This window comes from Crocuta crocuta, unplaced genomic scaffold, assembly GCF_008692635.1.
Source record: "Crocuta crocuta isolate KB4526 unplaced genomic scaffold, BGI_CrCroc_1.0 scaffold337, whole genome shotgun sequence".
In the NCBI taxonomy this organism is placed as follows: domain Eukaryota; kingdom Metazoa; phylum Chordata; class Mammalia; order Carnivora; family Hyaenidae; genus Crocuta; species Crocuta crocuta.
In genome coordinates, this window is record NW_027528873.1 from 4036552 (window position 1) to 4060869 (window position 24318).

Here is a 24318-nt window from a genome sequence, read left to right on the forward strand (position 1 = left end):
AGAGTAGATTTAGCATAATTTAAAGGCCCCACAATATTTGGAACGGTAGATGAGCATTGGCTTCAACTTAGACTCAGCTACATTAGCTCCTTATAAAAGAGTCAGCCTGTCCTGTGAAGCTTTGAAGCCAGGCATTGACTTCCTTCTAATTATGAAAGTCCTAGATGGCATTTTCTTCCAATATAAACTGTCTTTATAATTACCTTTATTAATTATCTTAGCTAAATCTAAGTAACTTGCTGCAGCTTCTATATCAGCACTTGTTGCTTCGCTTTGTACTTTTGTGTTATGGAGATGGCTTCTTTCCTTCTTTTTCTGCTAGCTGCAAACCTTTCTTGTGGAGCTTACTCACTTCTGTTAGCCTTCATAGAATTAGAAAGAGTTAGGGCCTTGCTCTGGATTGGACTTTGGCTAAAGGGAATGTTGTAGCTGGTATGATCATCTGTGTTGACTCCTAAAACTGTTTCCATATCATCAGTAAGGCTCTTTCAGTTTCTTATCATTCATGTGTTCACTGTAGTAAAACTTTTTATATTTCCTTCAAGAGCTGTTCTGTTGCATTCACAATTTGGCTAACTGTTTGGCACGAGAGACCTAGCTTTCAGCCTGTCTTGGCTTTCAACATTCCTTCCTCACTAAACTTAATAATTTCTAGCTTTTGATTTAAAGTGAAGCTACCACTGTTCCTTTCACTTGAATACTTAGAGGCCATTGTAGAGTTATTAATTGGTCTAATTTTGGTATTGTTAGGTCTTAGGGAATAGGGTCCAAGCGGAGGGAGAGAGATAGGAGAATGGCTGGTTGGTGGAACAGTCAGAACACACAGCATTTATCAATTAAGTTTGCTGTCTTATGTGGGCATAGTTCATGGAACCCCAGCACAATTGCAGTAGTAACATCAAAGATCACTGATCATCATAACAAATACAATAATAATGGAAAGGTTTGACATATTGTGAGAATTACCAAAATGTGACACAGACACAAGGAGAATAGATGTTGTTGGCAAAATGTACCCGTAGACTTGCTTGATGCAGGGTTGCCACAGAGCCTTCTTGAGATTCTCTCTCCTCTCTCTCTGCCCCTTTTCCCACTCACTCATGCTCTCTCTCAAAATAAGTTAAAAAAATAAAAGCAACTGTTTAATGTAAAATTTACAACATTGAATTATACAGTAGTAGCAGAAAGGAAAGGGATAGAGCATATTATTGCAAAGATTTTATATTTTATGAGATGACAACATAATTTTAAGTAGACTGTAATGAGTTAGGGCTGTGTATTATCATCTCTGGGACAAAAACCTTTTTTTGAAAAAGTTTAGCCCACCCCTGTCCCTTACCCAAAAAGTAAATAAGTAAATATGGCAAGAGAGGAAGAACAATGGAGCGATGGATGGAATTGGTAGAAAACAAAATAAAATAAAAAATGGCAAAATGATTGCTTAAACACAACCTTATCAATAATTACAGTAAATGTAACATCATATCTAAGATCAGGAGCAAAGCAAGGATTATCTACTCAATTCTATTCAACATTGTGCTGTAATAAGGTAGGACAGCACATCAGATTGTAATGTAAATAAGCCCCCCCTCCAAAAAAAAGGGAAGGGAAAGAATGCAGGGGCACCTGAGTGGCTCAGTCAGTTAAATGTCTGACTCTTGGTTCTGGCTCAGGTCATGATCTCACTCTTACTCTCACTCTCCCTCTCTCTCTCTCAGAAAAGAAATAAACATTTAAAAAAGGCATACATAGGATATCGTAAGGAATCTTCAAAACAAGTACTTGAAGTACTTGAACTAATAAGTGAACTTAGTGAGGCCTTGGATACAAGATTCATATATGTAAATCACTTGTATTTCTGTAAACCAGAAGGAAACTGTTAGAAAATGAAAACTTAAAAATACATTCACAGGGGCATCTGGGTGGCTGGGCAACCAAGAGGTGTTGGACTCTTGGTTTCAGCTCAGGTCATGATCTCCCATTTCATGAGTTCGAGCCCTGCATCAGGCCCTTCGCTAAAATCGCGGAGCCTGCTTGGAATTCTCTCTCTCCCTCTTTCTCTGCATCTCCCCTCTCTTGCTCTCTCTCTCAAAATGAATAAATAAAACTTAAAAGTAATTTTTAAATAAAAATAACCATTTATAGTAGTAGCTCCCTTCCCCCCCCCCAAAAAAAAATATTTAGGAATAAATTTAAGCAAAGAAGTATAAGACCTCTGCACTGAAAACAACAGAACATTGCTAAGGCAAAATAAAGGAGACATACATCATGTTTGTGGATTGGAAGATTCACTATTTTCTAAGAAGTCACCTCAAATTTAGCTCTTCGATTCACCTTGATTTTAACACAATGCTACTCCAAATCCCAGCAATCCCAGCAAGAGTTTTTTGTTTTTTGTTTTTTGTTTTTTCGGTCGTATTCACAAAGTTGTAAGATCACTAATTCCAGGGCATTTTCATCACCCCAGATAGAAACCCTATACCCATTAGCAGTCACTCTTAATTCCTCCCTTCTCCCAGCTCCTAACAACCATCTCTTTACTTTCAGTGTATATGGATTTTCCTGTGCTGGGGATTTCATATAAATGAACTTTGACTTTTTTCACTTAGCATAATATTTTCTAAGCTCATCCATGATATGCGCTGAGTCGGTACTTTATTCCTTTTGTGGCTAAATCCATTGTATGGATATAAACCAATCTTGTTTATCCATTCATAAATTGGACATTTAGATTGTTTCCTGTATTTTACTACTATGAGTAATTTTGCTATGAACATTTATATACAAGTTTTGGTATGGGCATATGTTTTTTATTCTCTTGGGTATATATACGTAGGGATGGAATTGATGAGTCATATGGTAACTCCTAACTTTTTGGTGGAAATAATGGAGATTTTAAATGAAACTGGGTTTCATTCACCTAATAGGGAGACTTAATGCACTCACATTTATTGTGATTACTATGATTACTGTTTTGTTTGCTTTGTGCTTTCTCTTTACTAGGCTTTTCTGCTTATTGGGTTTATTTTTCTTTTCCTGCCTTTTTATTGAAATAATCATGCCCATGCTTCCTCTTTATTGCATGCTCGTGTACTCTCTCTCTCTTTCTTCAGGGAATTTGGGCATCCTGTTTCTACTCTAAAATTAACAGACAAATTTAAACTTCCATGTTTATCTTAGTGTATACAATTAATCAAAATCCCCATTCAGTTAGGAAAAGAACAGGATGCTTTCAATTCATTATTTTCCCAAGCTAATGGGAAAACTAATGAAGTCATCTGAAACTGTAATACTAGGTTCTTATTTTTTTTACCTTTATACATTACACTTTAACGATTCTCTATCCGTGCGTAATAGTTTTGCTGATTTCTTTGCCCAGCACTATTTCTTGCATAACACATTTGCCTTTTCCTGCATTTATTATTTATTTAGCAAGCATGCTTCCTCAAAGAATTATTTCAATAGGCATATGGCTGATAAACTTTCTGGGTCTTCACATATTTAAAAAAATGTATTTTACCCTTACTCTTCAATGATAGACTGGATTTAAAATCATTTTCTCTCAGAACTTTGAAGATATTACTCCATGGTTTGCTAGTTTATGTTTTTGCTGGTGAGAATTTTTATCAGTCTAATTCTGTCTTGGTTTTTCTCCCTAGAAACTTTTAGGACTTTCTTTAGTCTTCAGGTTCTAATATATTTGACTCCCTAGTGTGAGGTCATGGTCTTTTTCCTGCCATGCTGCTCAGCACTTGGATCCTTTCAATCTGAAGATTGCTACTTTTATCTTTGGGACATTTTCCTTTGTAATTTTCTCCTGAACACTCTGTTCTGTTTCTGGAATTCTTAGCAGGCATTGAAACTTCTAAATCTATCCATCACAGCTCTTTTAATTTTCTGTTTCTTTGTTCTTTTGTACTGTATTTTTGGAGAATCCTCAGTGAAATCTCCTCGTTTACTAATTCAACTTGCAATTCATTTCAGTTAATACTACTAACTATGAAGTTAACTCTAATGACATCACGATAGTATATGTGCCTGGGAGCAATGTTCTTTCTCTACATATGCTGTTAAAATTTGCCCAGAGATGAACAAATATAGCAATTCTAGAGTATGTGAATGCTTTGTGTATAAAACAAATCTAAAGATAGAAACTTTTGCAAAAATTTAAAATTCTCTGGAATCTCAATGGTGCTCCTCCACGTAGATCAGTACCCAAAGGAAATGTATCATATACCTCATTTCCTTAATTTGTTATCCTCTTTGTTGTAGCTATGTCTCTCCTCCAGGGTGCCGATTTTCCTTATTGTTTGGTGATCTTTTTGGTGATATGCTCCTCTTTGTGTTTTTATAGTCTGTTCACCTGCTTGAGTGTTCAGTAGCTTCCTGCCAATGATTGTGAGGGAAGTACAGGATAGGCTGCCAAGAGGCAAGTCTGCCTGTGCTTGTCTTCTGGTGTGGGTGCTCTCCCGCCCTCCTGACGGTCAGCGACTACCTGTGACATACCTTTGTGTTTGCAGCCTCAGTGGGCATCATTACTGCCAGAGCCTGGAACATAAACCTCTGCTGACTGCTGCTTCATATAATCTGAGGGAGGAGAAGCTCTCCCAGATGCAGCTTACCTATTAATCATCCTGATGTGTGTCTCAGTGTGTGTGTGTGTGTGTGTGTGTGTGTGTGTGTGTCCTTGTGTCTCCAGTCCCCAGCTGTCTGTGTCCCTTGACTCTGGCTTGAAGCTCTCTTCTGACTACTCCTAATTTTGCAGATGTCTTTTCCTTCTTGTGGTTCGGGCTGTGGCTTCCTTCAGTTTACTCTTCCCTCCCCACCGCTGCCATAAATTTGATCTTGTCTGCTTCCAGGAAACTGCTGATAGTTTTTTCTTATTTTCTCTTGCACTTACAATTTGTATTTGTTGAATTTAAATGTTGTTTCCTGAGAAAAGTTTTTCTTAACTACCCAATTTAAAGTAACTTCCCAATTACTTTCTATTATATCACCTCAGGTTATTTTCATTATAGCATTCATCTCGACCTAAAAATTGTCTTTGCCAGGCCTTCTAGACTTAAATGCAAACTTCATTAAAGGTCTTATATATTCTGTTTACTACTATATTCAAAGTAGTTAGAACAGTGTCTGGTATATAGTAGACATTAAATGTATGATAGTTGAATTAAGTAACTTTATCTTTCTTAAAAAATTTATATCACATCTGCATGAATTACACAAATTTTAGATTTTACACCAGCAACCAGACTTAACAAATATTTTGGGTTAACCTCTCTGCACATATTTTAGGTTAACCTTTATTAACCAAATAACTGGCTTTGGTTAGAAAACTATACATGAATCCATGGACCAGTGTGAATGTAAAGGTCTTAACCTCTAGGACTTCAATACATATGTCACTAAACTCTATGAGAAGAAAAGCCAAGCTTTGATTTTTCAAAGAACTACATTACGAAATGACCAGGAAAAGTCATAACTATATTGGCTTATAGTTCTAGGAGTATATGAGATACAGTCTGTTCTGGTAAATTGTGAATGGAAATGCATCATATCATCATGGTATAATGGAGTTCCTTTAGCAAACTCAAATTTCTAAATTCTTAAATTAAGTGAAGGATTCACTCTCCCAAAAGAAAGTTTTATTCCTGTTTCCTATATCTCTTAAATTTGGTATCTGACCAGCCAGTATTTGATAGTAATGAACAATTTTTCAAATCGTAGTTTTCAGGGTCAACCCCTTAAATATTAGATATTAAAACAGAAAGATCCACTTAGGAACAGCCTGATTTACTCCTTAGGTGAAAACTCCCTGAAAGAAAATTCCATGTCTGGGCAAGTTTTGAGCAGGCCTCTACTGCTAAGTATAATATTTTTTCAGCCCTCATATAATTGTTACAAAAGATAATATTTCAATTTTCTGCATTGAGGTCAAATTTCTTCCCATATATTTTCTTAAAAAATGTTTTAAACTTTATACTGGAAAAAGTAAAGAGGAAGTCACTTTATAGAAAACAAGCAAAATTTATCTGTTCTTTAAAACAAAGAATACTTACATGTGTATCTTTCAGAAATCTTAAGATTACCTACATTCCTGAAGAGGGTGAGCTTAAACCGTACAGAATTAACCTCTCACATTTCTAACTCTGATGGAAATTATTTTAATTTTGTTTTACTTTTATTAATAATTTAGGCAAAGATGCAATTTATACGATTCCAGTGAAAAACATTCTTGCTGTGGAAAAACTGGAAGAGAGCTCTTTCAACAAGAAAAATGTAAGTTACATAAATATCATTTTAAAGCTTGAAATATATTGGTTGGAATTTTTTAAGAGATTGTTTTTGTATTTGCCATTAATCATTAATATTTTATAATTGCTGGTTAGAACTGTGTCTTAAAATTGTCCATTACTGTTCCAGAAACTAAGGGAACATTGTGTGTCCATTGTATTCAAATAAAAAACATTTTTACATTTATTTTTGAGAGAGAGTACAAGCAAGGGAGGAGCAAAAAGAGAGGAAGAGAGAGGATCCCAAGCAAGCTCTTCACTGTCAGTGCAGAGCCTGAAGTAGGGCTCAGACTCACGAACCCTGAGATCATTACCTAAGCCAAACTGAAGAGTCAGACACTTAACGAACTGAGCCACCCAGGTGCCCCCAAATAAAAAAAAATTTAAATAAATTAATTGTCTGTTATTGTTGATGTCTTATATAGTCTGTCTGGCCTATTAAGTTAAAGGTACTTTTCAGTACTTCCCTAATCTGACCTCTCAACTTGATATTCAAGTCTTTAATAATATAGTCCCAACCAGTCTGTGCAATATTATCTTCTGCTACCACTCAGTATACACTGTATACTCAAATTAGGATGATTTCCTGTTTCTCTGTATTTTCCCATTGCTTTGCCCTTATTCATACTTTTTCCTCCATCTGCAATTCCCACCCTTTATTTGTATATACATGAACAATCCATTCTTTGGACATGTGTGGCTTCTAAAATTTATATTCAGTTGTACTACTTAGTACCATGTGACTCAGCTTGTCCTTGGAACTAACTTACTTGAAAAGTAACAATTCATGGGGCGCCTGGGTGGCTTAGTCAGTTAAGTGACTTTGGTTCAGGTCGTGATCTTCGCGGTTTGAGTTTAGGCCCCTCGTTTTCTCTGTGTGTGTCTGTGTGTCTCTCTCTGCCCCTCCCCCCCAAAATAAATAAATATTTAAAAAGAAAAGTAACAATTCATAAGATACCTTAGTAGCAGTTATCTAGCCAAGCAAACTTTATTTCTTTTGCATAACTTTTTCTTTTTGTACTGTGTTGGTTTTTAGACTCTGTTACTAACTTTTTATTTTAATTGCCTATGAAGATGTTCCAAGTAATACATATGGAGAAACCACTCTATGTCCAGGCAAATAATTGTGTAGAAGCTAATGAATGGATAGACGTACTCTGCAGGGTGAGCCGGTGCAATCAGAACAGGCTCAGTTTTTATCATCCATCTGCATATCTCAATGGAAACTGGCTCTGCTGTCTGGAGACCAGTGAAAACGCTCTGGGCTGCAAGCCATGTACTGCGTAAGTTTCTTTCTGATTAAAAAAAGCAATGTTTCAAGTATGGTATATCAATAGAAAAATTCATCCATAAAGTAGAACCAAGTATTAATACATGCTGCAACATGGATGGACCTTGAAAATATACTAAGTGAAAGAAGCCAGACACAGAAGCCATATACTATATGATGACATTCATATAATGTATCCAGAATCAGTAAATTCATAGAGACAGAAAGTAATTCAGTGGTTGTGACAGGCTGGAGGGAGGGAGATTTGAGGAGTGCTCATGTATACAGTTTCTTCTTAGGGTGGTGAAAATTTTCTCAGATAGTGGTTGGCACAAGTCAAAAAAGCAGGGGCAGGATGGGCACCATAAAAATAGACACACCAGCCTGAGCAAGGAAGGACTCAGCATTCTCTTTCTAATTGTATGGAACAGGCACTGTAGCACTATCGACTTAAGAAATTATACATTGCTTTTATGATGAAGCATTGGTGTTACAAAGATGATTTCTCTTTAGATTGGATTTGGATTAGAGTTGCATAATGAACAAAGTTCTCTTGGCCCCATTTTATTAGATTATCAAATGAGACTAGATTTCTGAGGTTCCTTCTGCGAAGTTCTATGGTTCTGTTTTCTAGTCTCAGGCCACCAACAGTTTTCAGCACGTTAACAAAGTGAAATTTGTCAATGTCTTTAATTTCATTTTTACCATAGAGGTGTCCCTGCAGACATCCAAATAGATATTGATGAAGACAGAGAAACAGAAAGAATTTATTCCCTTTTTACCCTCAGTTTACTTAAGCTGCAGAAAATGGAAGGTAAATATACAACTAAAATATTTTTATATAACCATGAAATACTCCTAGCTTTACCAAATTTTACTTATATGGATATTGATAAACTCCCAAGGGGGTGTTTTTCATAGGTATTCATGAAAATACTGTTTTTGCATAAATGTGTTGTTTATAATTAATAAAATGAAAGTATTTGGGTTACCTGTGCATTTCCAGCGGGATCTTCCCAGCTTGAAACACCTGAAAAGTTCTTATATATTCTAAAAACTACATTTATGGAACTTAGTTTTCTGATCAGAGATTTTACTGCTCTTCGTAGAGGCTTGTGGAACTATAGCAGTCTATCAAGGACCACGGAAAGAGCCTGATGATTATTCTAATTTTGTAATCGAGGATTCTGTAACAACCTTTAAGACAATTCAGCAAATAAAAAGCGTCATAGAGAAGCTAGATGAACCTCATGAAAAGTATAGAAAGAAAAGATCAACTAGTGCAAAATATGGGAGCAAGTAAGTATTTTTAAGATACTCTAAACACATTTTTAAACATTGTTTAAAATTAAGATTCCAGCTACTACTCTGTATGCACACCTGACATGCAGGCCTGTGCCTCCCTTCATCTTTCAGGACCCAGCTCAGAACCTTTCTCTTGTGTGTTAAGTTTCCCTGTCCACTCACACAGTGATCTTTGTCTTTGCAGCTCTGGTATTGTTTCATTATGTTGGTGCTGTACTTTGTCACCACTTTTAATGTTAAAATTAATTGTTTCATTAAATTGAATACTTAGTAGTTTTTGTTTTGTCTTTACTGATCTTCTTCTTAATATCTCCCACAGTGCCTTTTTTTTTTTTCCCAATTTATTTCTAGGAGAGAGAGAGAGACAGCGTGAACAGGGGAGGGTCAGAGAGAGAGAGAGACACAGACTCTGAAATAGGCTCCAGGCTCTGAGCTGGCAGTCAGCACAGAGCCCGACGCGGGGCCCGAACCCACAAACCGCGAGATCATGACCTAAGCGAAAGTCGGACGCTTAACCGACTAAGCCACCCAGGCGCCCCTCTCCCACAGTGCCTTATACATACTAAGTACTAAAAACAAAAAAGAAAATCAGCTGTGAAAATGCCAGAAGTGTTTTATAGTTGGTTCTTTGAACTCATCCCAGATGTAGGTGGATATTACAGTGGATAACAACAGCAACAACTGACACTTTATTAGGAGCTTATTCCACCACTGAGCACTATACCTAATGTTTTATATTTTCCATCCTATCACTTAGATTGTTTTTAGAATCCCCATTGATGTGGCTTAACCAATAGGAAAATTTTTAATCTCACAAATAAAGTCCTAACTTCCATAGCTGGTTAGTTCAGCAACTCAGCACTGTCATCAAGGACCATCCAGCCGCTAACCCATCCTCAGCAAGATGATTTCTGTCCTCCTCAGGCTTGTCTTCTTATGGTCACAGATGAGCTGCAACAGTTGACTATTTTTATATAATACCCAGAGGCACAAAGACCTATTTCCTTCTCACAAAGAAGAAAGAACCTTATCTAAAGTTACCCCCTGCTTTCCCTGGAACGCAGGGCTGCCCAGTACCAGCACTTAGAATCAGAGTTATGTTTGCACAGAGGTGAATAGGAGGGGTCGGTTTTTAGACCAGCAAATAAGTATGTGCCACAGTGTGCACACTCTCCCACATCCTCGCATCAGCCATGGTTATATTCCCATTTCACAGCTAGAGACACTGAGGCTCAGGGAAATTAAGTGCTTTGCCCAGGGTCATACAGCTGATTAGTGAGGGGGCTTTGAATCCTGGTGCCACCATTTTAAGTATTCTTTAAAAATTATGTTATTATTTGGGCACCTGGCTGGCTCAGTCGGTTAAGCATCTGACTCTTGATTTCAGCTCAGGTCATAATCTCACAGTTTGTGAGATCAACCCCCACATTGGGCTCCATGCCGACAACATGGAGCCTGCTTGGGGTTCTCATTCTCACTTTCTCTCTGTCTCTGTTTCTTGCGCCCTCTTGCTCGCTCTCTCTCTCTCTCTCTCTCTCTCTCTCTCTCTCCCTCCCTCCCTCCCTCCCTCCCCCTCTCTCCCTCCCTCTCTCTCTCCCTCTGCCCCTCCCCTGCACAACATTCTTTCTTTCTCAAAATAAAATTTTTTAAATAATGTGATTATTAATTATATCTGTGATTTATGAACAATAAAAACAGTTTGACAGATGTAAATGGATAGAAGCCTCACTACATTAGAAAATTTATTGTAACCATTCACATCCTTTATGTTTGTTTTTTTAGTAGGCTCCATGCCCCAAAGAGGGGCTTAAACTCACGACCCTGAGATCAATACCTGAACCAAGATCGAGAGTCAGATGCTTAACTGAATCCTGTCTTGTCTATGTTACTGTAATTGGCTCTCTTCCAACAGTGCTAAAACAGTTTTCTTAGAGGCCCTGGAAATTTCCATCTGATCTCCTAGCCAATGCTTGGCCACCCTTCTTAAATAGTACCTATTTCCTCCCACATACACTGTACCTTTTCCCAGCTTTATCTTTCTCTATTAAAAAAATGCCAATCTCTCTTGTTCTAAATATCTTACTTTGTTTTATTTTCCCTATGCCAGAAAGTAAGCTCTGAGAGCAAAGTTTTGTCTATTTTGTTCATTACTATATCCATAGCTTCTAAAATATTGCCTTACATTTAAAAGGTGGTCAGTAAATACTTATTGAATTAATGAAATAAGACTTGATGTGACAGATTGTCAGGGAGAATTATAAATACTTAATGGGTACTATGAGATAATTTGTCACTTTTATAAAATGTTCTATTTTCTGACTTTTGAAAATTGGTTTTCTTTTATTTTCTAGGGAAAATCCAATTGTAGGAAAAACATCTTAGAGTGTGACCAATTGATTCAGAAGAACTGGAAAATACTGTTTTTGTTGGAGTTTTTCAATTCATCATGTATTTTGTTCCTAGTATTTAAGAATGAACATTGGCTTCAGTGTCACCTGCATTCATATTGTATTTAATATTTAATAATTGAAAGTAACTGTTTGGGAATCCTGGTATTGATGCATTACTAGAGAATTTGAAATTCAAGATTCCCTTCATATCTTAGATGTCAAAAGCCATGTGTCTGCAGCTTCTTTTTAATAGAAAGAATCTTCCTAAAGAAGCTTTGTAACAGAAGAACTCCTCCATAGCAAGAAACTGTCTCCTCTTGTAACACTCCGTATTCTGTGGACCTTCACTACCATTAGTGCCTGCTCTATACTGCCAATGTTGTGTTTTACTAGAGAATCCCAATCCATGATAATTCAGAGCTTTCCGTTTAGTTCATCTAGACCCTCCCTCTTCAAAAAAGAAAAAAAAAAAGATTTTCGTTTTGTCCATTAGTCATTACAGATTACATTAGGGACTTCAGAAAACTGCCAGAGCACCCTTAAAGGTTGGTAGATCCTTCTGTCTATTTAAAGATGGAAACAGAACCCAGACAGGAGGAGTCAGGGAACTTGTACTGTTTCATGCATCTTGTTTACATTTGAGATGAGTGATGTCAGATGAAATACAATGAGACCACTAAATTTTTATTGTTGTTGTTTTAAATATCAGTACTCATTTTCTTCATTTGAGAGTTCGAGTTAACGTGACATGTAAGGACATCTCTTCTGAAAAAGAAGAGACAGGAAATGGTGAAAGATGGTGGTGGGAAAATCACTTGACTTCACCCATTATTCCATGTTATTTTAAGGGCCACCATGGGGACGCCCTCCTCCTAGTGTGAGGTTGAAAGCTAACTCGAGAACAGTCACTCGGCGCACTTTAATAATCTGGGCTGCCTCAGATTATACTTTAGATACTCTGTGGTATCTAATCTTTATGATCAGTTGAATGATCAGTGTTTAAGTCTAGAAATAGTGCTTTCCTGAAAATGTTTATATTTCATTGCTGTTTTCTTATTGCCTGCTAGCCAAAAGGAGTTTGGGCAAGCAACTGTTTTAATTCTGTTTTTCCTTAATAATTTACTTTTATCCTAAAATCTATAATTGTAAATAAGCAGTCGAAGCAAGTTGCCTCCTTGAAGTTAAGAGGGATACACATTGCTTCATCAGTATTAAAAACCATGGTACCCTTATTTTGTCTTTTTAAATTTAAAACATTTTCTAAATGTGGTACTTTGAACCTTGGAGTATTTACATATTTGTGTTTAAAACTGTGACTTATTAATTGTAAGTCTAACTAGTAGTGCTTTTTTTGTTTTCCTGAGCATAAGCTATACTTCAGGATATACTTTGCCAATTATGTTATTGGTGAGTAATTGTTTTTAAATTATATTATTACTAGGGAATTTTTTTAAAGACCATTGGCACACAGTCAAAGGTGTTCCATAATTGATTATAACTAAGCAATGTATTTCTCTAAATGACTTGTTAAAATCAATTGGTTTTATTTAAGAATTTGTCCTAGTCTCCATTATGATAGGTTTATTCCTGACCTGTTAAAAACAAATTTGAAAGATTCCTTTAAATTTTATGAGCTTGTATATTCCATAAATTACACTGATTTATAAATGTGAAGGAATTTAACCATTTAATAAATTTCTCATTGTTGAATTTCATTCAGATTGAAATTTCCTTTTAAGAGTCTCGGAGATGTCTACCTGAAAATGACATGTGAGCATTGCCAAGTACCACTCATTACTCTTTAGTGACTGTTTTAGCCCTCTGCTAGTTTTTCAAGGCAAAAGAAATATTTTTCTAATATTTCTGATATCAAATCCCCGATTATGATTGTTTTTAAATAGTATGGCATTATCAAAGGGACCAAGGCTGTGTGTGAATACATAACTCTGCATTTGAAGGGAAGAGTTCAGTCATATAGTTTTTTTTTCCACTTGACACTTTTAAGCAGCCTACTTGACTGGAATTAACCAGTTTGGCACAGCCTAAAAAAAAGTAATATGAAAGTAAATGAATTTTCTTTGAAATCTTCTGAAATTAGAGACCATGTCAGTAGGACCTGAAGATAATACTTGCTTCCAAGGGCCTCATTCCTCTGATGTTATTTGTGAGTACTTTGATTTTTGCTATGTGATGTGCTTTCTCTGCCTTTTCCACCCTTGAAAAAATACATGGCAGCTCACTTCACCCTAAAAACTGAAAACACCTAGAAGGACGGAAAAGGATGATTTGGAGAAACTCTTGCCATAAATGCCAGTTCTGGTTCTTAGTTTAGCCATTTCCATCAGCTGCGGTTTTGGTGATTTTTTGTTGTTATTGTTTGTTCTTGGTTTTTTTTAGTTTTGTATTTTAATAGTCATGTAGTAAGATGATGGCAATAGCAAAGTTTTTTACTCCCAGGAATACATTTTATCAAAGTGAATGATTTTATTTGCCAAAGAAATATGTTTTAATGTCACGGGTAATGGCCAGGTGTCAAAACTAGGCTTTCCTTATTATTAAAAAAAAATGATGAATGATGAGGCTTTTGTTTGTTTCTGAAGCCTAATTTCATTCATATATCAGAAAGACTCATTAGTGCCAGGTTTTAGAGAAAATATTTTTTCTTTCTTTCTTTCTTCTTTTCTTTTTTTTAGTAAAAGCACCTTTAATTTGTTCTAATGGTACATCCTGTAATGACAATGCTACAAAGTCTTTTAGGTGTCCTTACAGTATGTGAAAAATACAGGACTCATTCTAGAGTTAATTACCTGTCTTGACTGATATTATTGGCTTCCATTTTTATTAACTTGGAATTAGTATGTTGCTAGTAAATATTGGTTTTTACAGTGTCCAGTTTGAAAATGTAAGTTATCAAAACTTTAATGTAGTGAATTTGTGTAACCATGTTGTATTGTTGAGAATGTATTTTTATTTAAATTTTATTTTCTTATCAAGAGTATTATAAAAATTAAAAACTTTTGTAACTGTCGCTTGGAAATAACTCAAATAAATTACAGAAAGCCTGTCTATTCTTTGTGAGACCTCACTTTCTTACTCATTTAAGAATTCTGCTTGTTTAAAATCAGTGTACGTTGCCTATTAGTGGGGGAATAGCAAGTGTGAGAAGTCCTCAGTAACAAGGAAGAGTAAAGCAATGTGGAAAGGGCTCATATTCTTCTCTTGCACTTGGCTGGTTTTTGATTCACTGTGGTCCTTAATTTGCTTATTCATTCAACAGACTTGTTCTGAGGACCTACAGTGTCAAGGCACCGTGCAGGATTCCTTCATTCCCGATAGCCAGGCACATCTGGTGTGCAGGAATATATTCCACTCCTGTCTAGGTAAATCGTTTAGAGCTGACTTTTCCAGCCTCTGTTAGACTTTAAAAAAATTTTTTTTTTAATGTTTATTTCTGAGAGAGGCAGAGAGCATTAGTGGGGCAAGGGCAGAGGGAAAGGGAGACAGAATCTGAAGCAAGCTCAAAGCTCTGAGCTGTCATCAGAGAGCCTGATGCAGGACTGGAACTCATGGGCTGTGAGATCATGACCTGACCCGAAGTCAGATGCTTAGCCTACTGAGCCAACCAGGCACCCCTAGACTTTTTAAAGCATCCTACGTTCTACTTTTCTCAAAAAAATTGGCATCAGAGCTTTTCTGGTTACTCAGATCCTGCATACTAGCCTGCCCTGTACATTGACCTTCAATGCAGTCCTTCTGGATGTTAGGATTTGACCATGTTGTGCCATTTTGCCGAATTGTCTAGAGAATATAAAGTCACAGAACCAAAGACTGGGTTAGTGGGTAGCTTGTGCCCACAATGAGAGAAGACAGAACACTTCCCTGTTAGTGCCACAGCAGCCCTCTATCCATGTCTAAATGAACCTCCATAAAATTTAGCCCCTGTGACTCCAAAAGAGTTTAAGGTTAATAAAGAGGAAAAAACAAGGTTCTGAATATCTAGGGATCTTATTTTTACTAAAACACCAGAATCCTGCTCATACTAGCTCATGTATTAGAACTTCAAAAACGTCAGTGACTTCAAGTTACAGCCTGTGATGTAAACAAGCTAGTTCTTTGACGAAAGAGTGTCTTAGTTTTCCCTTTCCAAATTGCGTGATTCCAAAAGACGAGATACCTGTCAAGTAGAGCCCCTTGGAGTGAGCAGCAGAATGTGAAGATGTGGCTAGCGCTGCTGGATTCTAGATTGCTGATGCTGCTACTCCCACAGCTGTGGCCTTCAGAGAACAGCCTTTCTTGGTAGACAGACATGCTTCAAAGTCAGCTGACCAGTGTTGAGAGACTTTTGGTCTTGAGTCCTCATAGACATACTTACCTGAGGTTTGGTCTTTCGTGCCATTTGTTTTGGCATTTCACTTTTTAGCTTGGTGACCTCATTTGCACCATATTTTAAACTTATGCCTATATTTTATGTTAATGGCAGAAATGGTGTAACCTGTTTAAAGTCCTATCAAAATTTGTTTTCTGCCTTGTATTTCAAATCCTCTTTGTTTTGTACAACCTTTGTGCCTTCTTTGTGTGGGTCTACATTTTGACATGGAATTTAGTCCTTAGGTATAGAAAGCTTTTGCTCCTCAAGGAAGAATTCTTCTGGCTATAGTGAACAACATCGTTTTCCAAATTTAGCATATTCCTTAACTAAGAACTGAGAAAGCCACACAGCCTGTTAAGCCTGTTAAAGAAGCATTCTTCATTTTAGACGGATTCTCAGTGCAGGATGGGATATCAGTGACCCCCAAGGAAGCATATCAGAATCTCCCAGAGGAGACAGAGGGCTCAGGGAAGGGAGGGCACATAGTTTGAAAAGGCATAGTCATTGTTAAAATTTTACACTCAAAAATACAAACACACATCTGTTTTTGTAATTCACGCTACCAAAACAGCTCAACATAATCTTACTGACACAGATGCATAGGTGGGACCATGCTTCTCGCCTGGAGCCCCTTTTTAGTATGGAGCCTGGAATATTTGTGCTAATGTGGGGCATGGTTTTAAAGTTCGGGAAACACTGGAATGTGGCCTAAAGTAAATTCCAAATCCTGAGCCGGAGGCTCAGCCCTAAATTCTACATCAAAATATGTGTCAGAGGTGAGGACACTGCCAACTCACTGCTTTCTTGGCGCTTACGCTTGAAGGGGAGAAGGAAGACTAATGCAATTAGATACATTGGCTGGTAATAAGTATTGAGGAGCAAAGCAAGGAAAGGACACAGGGAGTGCCACGTGTGGGACCGGAAGGCCCGGGCTTACACTTTGAAATTAGGTACTCAGGGCAGGCCTCACTAGGAAGGAGATATTTGAACAAAGAGGTGAGGAAAGGGAGTCCTAAGGATGTGTGGGAAAAGATCCTCACAGGCAGAAGACATAAAATACATGGTGTGCTCAAAAACAGCAAGGACATTTGTGTGGCCAGAGCAGAATGAATGAGGGGAATGGTAGGAGCCACGTGCTGGAGAGTTTTGAGCCAAGTTGAGAGAGGCCTCAGGGAAGGCACAGGAGGGAGTAGGAGACCCAGTCAGCTACTGTCCTAATCCCGTGAGACCTGGATCCTGGGATCACGGCAGCTGGTGCCCTGGGTGTTAGCACAGAGCATGTAAGGAATGAGTAGATTCTGGGTATAGTTGAAGGTAGAACCAATGGGATTTGTAGACAGATGAACTGTGGGGAAAAGAAAGGAGTCTAGGATGATCCAGTAGCCTAAGCAACTGGGAGAAAGGAGGGTTTATTTACCGAGAGACAAAAGACCATAGGAGGCTGTGCTTAGATAAAGCATATGATGTCCATGGTAATGATTCCTAGAAAAGATTCATTTAAATCACTTAATGAGTACCAGCATATATCATATCTAGTTTTATACATTTATCACATCTTCCTCAGTAGATTATAAATGATTCCGAGGGCGAAGAGGGACTTTACTGTACCCCTCAGGCCCTTGCCCTTAGATGAGAAGACTTTAATGTATATTCCATGAACGGATGACATATTGTGGCTAATGCTGGAGCAGCAACAGCCTTGGTTGAAAGTCATGACTCAACTGGAAACTACTTTTATGATCTTGGTCAGATAACCTCTTTAGGTTTTTGGTTCCCCTCTACATGTACAGTTTTTAAGTTTTTATCTTCAAGAACAAAATGTGGGGCCCTTGCTGTGCACTAAGCACTCTGCTAAACCCAGGAGCCCTAAGATGATGACTTCAAGTTGCTCATGGTCAAGCTAGAGATCAGACCAGAGTGACCTGAGGATCCTTCTACAAGTCCAATACCCAGACAACCCCCAAGGTCCCTCCCACTATCCCCTCCCCAGAGGTTTGTGTAGATAATTCCATTCCTTCAGATCTTTCCTGACAGAATGTGCCTAGCATTTTCCCAAGGCTCCACAACTGAGGACCACGTTAGCATGGACAGATCCTATAGACTATTATAATTGTCTTCCTGTCATCCTTTGAGGAATTAATAGAGTCTTGGTTGTTAATGAAGTTACTGATTTATTTAAAAAAAAAACACTGATTGACAAATTTCCTGGTGTAGGAAAAGAGCCCAGCACCCACTCAGTTAAAGAGACCATTAGACTGAGGTGACTCTAAATGCCATGGCTGACTTTGTAATCACACCAAAATCTAAGCCTATAAGTGCCTCAAGATTACAAAATCAAAACCTAAGGAAAGCAGTCACAAACAACCACAAGGTTTCAAGCTGTAGCCAGTCAATCATTCCTTTTCGTAACTTCCTCACCTGCTCTGTAGCTACTTCCAGTTTGGCGCTGCCTGATTAGAATTAATTTTTGCCCAATTGATTGATAAACTCTTAAAATGTTCCATATGCTACAGGTTATCTTTTAACAATTTTTAGACAAAAAGCAGCCTTAAAAGAGCAAAGCTGGCAGTGACCTGTGAAGGTGATTTATCTGGATTCAAATAAGGAGCAGAAGAGAGTGACAGTTGCATTTTAATGTCACAGAGGACAGCATTTTGGATGATAATCAGCCTTTCCAGTGACCAAAGAAGATGCGGTACACATTCAGGTATTTTCCCCCTGGCTGGCTTTCCTTCTTAGAGAAAGCCCCATCTCTCTTACCCCACACTTTATTTATCAGAAATATAGAAGAAATTTAAACCAGTAGCCAATAATGGTCTAATGATCACTTTGGAACTCACTTGGCACTTGGTGGTGGTGGTTTAAAAGAAAATAATCGGGCCTGGCTAGTGACCAGAAAGAATCTCAAGCCTGTCTCTTCCCTCCCTCGCCGACACCATCCATCCTTCAGGGACCCCTGGACCTGCCGGAGCTGGACTCCAGCATATTGGCGCACGAACAGGGACCTGAAGGGCTGCCTCAAGAAACAAGCCAAACTACACATGGTGGAGAGTCCCTAATACCACTGCCAGTAGGGAAACAAAATAACCAAACGCTCAACAGGAGAAACCAAGAGACACCATCCAAAGAACACTTCCTGAACAGACAGGACCTGAACAGTCAAAGAGCCCTCTCTAATACAGCAGAACTCGCAGGGACCAAGTGTACAACAAGCTTTTAAGATTAACAACAGATAGAAAGCTAACCAAAATGACGAAACGGAAGAACTCTCCTCCAAAGAAATTCAGGGAAGAAATGACAGCTAGAGAACTACTCAAAACAGATATAAGCAACATAACTGAACAAGAATTTAGAACAATAATCATAAAATTAATCGCCGGGCTTGAAAAAAGCATGGAGGACATCAGAGAATCTATGACTACAAACAATATGGAGCTTAAAAATAGTTATGATGAATTAAAAAATGCGATAAATGAGATACCTAATAAACTGGAGGAGTCCAATGCACTGATTGAAGAGGGAGAAAAGAGAATTAGTGATTTAGAAGACATTATTATAGAAAAAGAAGAAACTTAGAAAAAGAGAGAGAAACTGATCCAGGAACATGAAAGAAGAGTTCAAGAGCTCAGCGATACAATCAAACAGAACAATATCCATATCATAGGAATCCCAGAAGAGGAAAAGAGAGGGAAATGTGCTGAAGGAGTCCTGGAACAGATTATAGCAGAGAACTTCCCCAACCTGGGGAGGGAAGTACAAGTTGAAATTCAAGAGGCACAGAGAAGTCCCCTCAGATGTAACTTGAATCGATCTTCTGCACGATATATCAGCGAAACTGGCAAAATATAAGGACAAAGAGAGAATTTTGAAAACAGCTAGGGAGAAAAGGGCCCTAACATACAAAGGGAAACCTGTAAGAGTGGTGACAGACCTATCTAATGAAACTTGGCAGGCCAGAAAGGAATGGCAGGAGATCTTCAATGTGATGAATGGAAAAAATATGCGGCCAAGAATCCTCTATCCACCAAGCCTGTCATTCAGAATAAAAGGAGAGATAAAAGTCTTTCCAAATAAACAAAAATTGAAAGAATTTGTCACCACTAAACCAGCCCTACAAGAAATCCTGAGGGGGACTCTCTGAGGGAAGTGTTGCAAGAAATGCAAGATACCAGAGACACCACCACAAGCATGAATCCCACAAAGCACACAATGACTCTAAACCGCATATTTCAATGATAACACTGAATGTAAATGGGCTGAATGCTCCAATCAAAAGACATAGGGTAGCAGAATGGATAAAAAAACAAAACCCATCTATTTGTTGTCTACAAGAAACGCATTTTAGACTGGAAGTTACCTTCAGATTAAAAGTAAGAGGATGGAGAAATATATATCATGCTACAGGAAGTCAAAAGAAAGCTGGAGTAGCTATACTTATATCAGACAAACTGGACTTTAAATTAAAGACAATAACAAGGGATGAAGAAGGGCATTATATAATAATTACAGGGTCTATCCATCAGGAAGAACTAACAATTATAAATGTCTACACACTGAATATGGGAGCACCTAAATATTTAAAACGATCACAAACAGAAACAAGCTTATAGATAAGACTGCGCTAATAGTAGGGGACTTTAATACTCCACTTACAACAATGGATAGATCAACCAGACAGAAAATCACTACAGAAACAATAGAGTTGAATGACACATTGGACCAGATGGCTCTGAGAGATATATTCAGAACTCTACATCCTGAGGCTATGGAATTCACTTTCTTCTGAAGTACGCATGGCCCATTCTCCAAGATAGATCACATACTTGGACATAAAGCAGCCCTCAATAAATATAAAAGAATGGAGATCATACCATACACACTTTCAGATCATAATGCTTTGAAATTTGAAATCAATCCCAGGAAAAGTCTGGAAAACCTCCAAAAACATGGAGGTTAAAGAACACCCTACTAAAGAATGAATGGGCCAATCAGTCAATTAGAGAAGATATTTAAAAATATATGGAAAGAAATGAAAATGAAAATACAACAATCCAAACTATGGGATGTGGAAAAGGCTGTCCTAAGAGGAAAATACACTGCACTCCAGGCCTATTTCAAGAAATTAGAAAAAGTGCAAGTGCGAAATCTAACAGCTCACCTAAAGGAACTAGAGGCAGAGCAACAAGAGCACCCCAAACCCAGTAGAAGAAGAGAAATAGTAAAAATCAGAGCAGAAATAAACAACATAGAGACCAAAGAAACAATTGAACACATCAATGAAACCAAGAGTTGGTTNACATCATCAAAGCCATCTATGAGAAGCCTTCAGCTAACATCATCCTCAACGGGGAAAAACTGAGAGCCTTCCCCCTGAGATCTGGAACACGACAGGGATGTCCACTCTCACCACTGTTGTTTAACATAGTGCTGGAAGTCCTAGCATCAGCCATCAGACAACAAAGGGAAATCAAAGGCATCAGAATTGGCAAAGAAGAAGTCAAACTCACTTTTCACAGACGACATGATACTCTACATAGAAAACCCGACAGACCACCCGGAGCCTACTAGAACTGGTCCAAGAATTCAGCAAAGTAGCAGTGTACAAAATCAATGTACAGAAATCGGTTGCATTTTTATACACCAAAAATNCAAACTCAAAATGACTAAAGGACCTGAACGTGAGACAGGAAACCATCAACACCCTATAAGAGAAAGCAGGAAACAACCTCCTTGACCTCCACCACAGCAACTTCTTACTTGACACATCCCCAAAAGCAAGGGAATCAAGAGCAAAAATAAATGATTGGGACCTCATCAAGATTAAAAGCTTCTGCACAGCCAAGGAAACAACCCAGAAAATTAATAGGCAACCAACGGAATGGGAAAAGATAGTTGCAAATGACATATCAGATAAAGGGTTAATATCCAGAATCTATAAGGAACTCACCAAACTCCACACCCGAAAAACAAACAACCCAGTGAAGAAATGGGCAGAAGATATGAACAGACACTTCTCCAAAGAGGACATCCAGATGGCCAACAGACACATGAAACGATGCTCAGCATCCCTCCTCATCAGGGGAATACAAATCAAAACCACACTGAGATACCACCTCACACCAGTCAGAGTGGCTAAAATGAGCAAATCAGAGGACTCGAGATGCTGGCTAGAACGTGGAGAAACGGGCACCCTCCTAAACTGTTGGTGGAAATGTAAACTGGTACAGCCCCTCTGGAGAGCAGTGTGGAGTTTCCTCAAAAAATTAACACTAGAACTCCCCTATGAGCCAGCAATAGCAGTGCTAGGAATTTACCCAAGGGATACAGAAATGCTGAGGCATAGGAGCACATGTACCCCAATGTTCATAGCAGCACTCTCCACAATAGCCAAAACATGGAAAGAGCCTAAGTGTCCATCAACGGACGAATGGATCAAGAAGATGTGGTTTATCTATATGATGGAATACTACACGGCAATGAGAGAGAATGAAATCGGGCCATGTGTAGCAACATGGATGGACCTTGAGGGTGTTATGCTGAGCGAAATAAGTCAGGCAGAGAAGGACAAATACCATATGTTTGCATGTATAGGAGGATTAGGAGGAACTTAACGGAGGACCGTGGGGGAGAAGAAGGGGAAAAATAGTTGGGGAGAGGGAGGAGGCAAACCATGAGAGACTCTTGAATGCTGAGAACAAACTAAGGACTGATGAGTGTGGGGCGGAGGGAGGGAGATGGGCATGGAGGAAGGCACTTGTTGGGATGAGCACTGGGTGTTATATGGAAACCAACTTGACAATAAACTATTTGTAAAGAATAAATAAATAAAGGAAATAACAGAAGCTTGAAACATCAGAAATTAAGAAAAAACATTTTTTAGCATAAAAAAACGAAAAGAATCAGAAGTGCTAAATCCCAAAACCATCTATAGCGAGAAAATTAAGCAAATCATTCACTGTCTGACTTTCACAATTAAGTGCTTTATTGTATTGGGAAATTTTCACTTTAACATTTTAATTTGGCATTAATATTTTACTTATTTGCTTATGGAGAGAAAAAAGACTTGCTCAGTTTAAGAGGTGGAAATGCTTAAATTAACCACTGTTCAAAAGTCTTATCTACATATTGGGAAATCTATGAAAACATGTACTAACAGACCACAAAAATGTAGTATGGAAATAAGTCTTACACCCCACATGTCCTAAATTCTACATAGCAGTAAGTAAAATTGCCAAAATTCAGTTAACTTCTGTTTCTCAACCATTCCAGCAATTCCAGCGGAGGTGGGAATAGAATGGAGATTCAAGTTTCCAGTTACTCTTCGAGAGGTGTTTTCTCAAACCCAGATCCAGTTTTCTTGCAATTTCCTGTGATTCCATTTCAGCCAGCCCCATGGGGTGGAAGAGCATGTCCCTTAGTCTTCTCTGCACTAGAACCCTTCACTCATCATTGTAAGGAGACTGGATGGACTGGGGGGAGGAGCCTCCCTGTGCAGCTACCTCCAAGAGCCACCAAGAAACCCTCCTTTCCTCAGACCTGCCTCCTCAGCAGAGCAAAGGTGACTACAAGGCTCTGTGCTGGTTGGACTGGCCTTAACTGGGATATGGGGAGCTGTGCCAGCCCCCCGCCCATGGGGCTTCAGCAACAGGAGAGACCTCCACACATCTGTGGAAGAGCAGCAGGCAGCTGCTGGGCCTGGAGAACAGCCAGCCAGAGGGCTCCCTGGAGAGGCCAGACCCCTAGGCCAGGCTTTGGTGGGCCAGGCCCTGGTGGGCAGAACTGGGTGGCGGGGAAGGCACACCGGTTGACAAGTGGCCCCTCATTAGCAGGAAATTTCTTTATATATATATATATATATTTCTAGGAGAGAGAGACAGCATGAGCAGGGGAGGGTCAGAGAGAGAGGGAGACACAGACTCTGAAATAGGCTCCAGGCTCCGAGCTGGCAGTCAGCACAGAGCCCGACGCGGGGCTCGAACCCACGAACCGCGAGATCATGACCTAAGCGAAAGTCGGACGCTTAACCGACTAAGCCACCCAGGCGCCCCCATTAGCAGGACATTTCTAAATGTGCTGAATCAAAACCTCTACTGCAGGCCCTGCTTGCTCCTCCACTTCTTCCTCTGTCCTCCCACCAGCCTTCTACCCCCGGATTCCACTTTTTAAAGCCACTTTCACTTGCTTCCAAAATAATCCTGAATTGGGGCAGGAAGGGCTCTATCTAAAAATCCCCACTTTAGCATGGCTTCCAGTGTGGATGCCCCGGGTAGGGGAGAATTACCAGATTTAGAGAATAAATAGAGCTGGTGAGACAGGATCGAGGCACTGGTGTCATGAGTCCTCTTATTCTGGGGGTGTCTGCAGCTGCATGCAGGACGTCAGAGAAGACAGTGGGATTCTTTACTGATGGTGGTCTACACATCTCCACCTATACACTCCAAGCAGCCCTCTGTTGCTACCTTCCGCAGTCAAGTCAGCTCCCAGAAGTCCTCTCCCCTCCCCCAGCCTCCTTGGTAACTGGTTCCCTGGCTAGGGATGGATGACTGCACATCAGCTTGAGATTTCAGCCTGGTCCACACCTCCCTACAGCCCGGGATGGGGTCATGCTGAAGGCCCCAGACCCCAACAATGTCAGCACTGTTTTCCCAGGCCCTCAGCACTGTGTGGAACCTGCTATGGTTGGCAGCTCCC

General features: G+C 38.9%; 1 protein-coding gene across 2 annotated transcripts in view; it reads left to right on the forward strand.

Annotated features, from left to right (window-relative positions):
* RASA2 (RAS p21 protein activator 2) overlaps window positions 1–14324 on the forward strand; it is a 94043-nt gene extending 79719 nt beyond the window's left edge. For both annotated transcript variants that reach the window (XM_077756711.1, XM_077756710.1), the window contains exons 19-23: window positions 6197–6279; window positions 7368–7576; window positions 8274–8377; window positions 8673–8862; window positions 11220–14324. In XM_077756711.1, the coding sequence (XP_077612837.1) occupies window positions 6197–6279; window positions 7368–7576; window positions 8274–8377; window positions 8673–8862; window positions 11220–11250 (617 nt within the window). In that variant the 3' untranslated portion in view covers window positions 11251–14324. The remainder of the gene's footprint in view (window positions 1–6196; window positions 6280–7367; window positions 7577–8273; window positions 8378–8672; window positions 8863–11219) is intronic.
* The last annotated feature ends 9994 nt before the right edge of the window (window positions 14325–24318 follow it).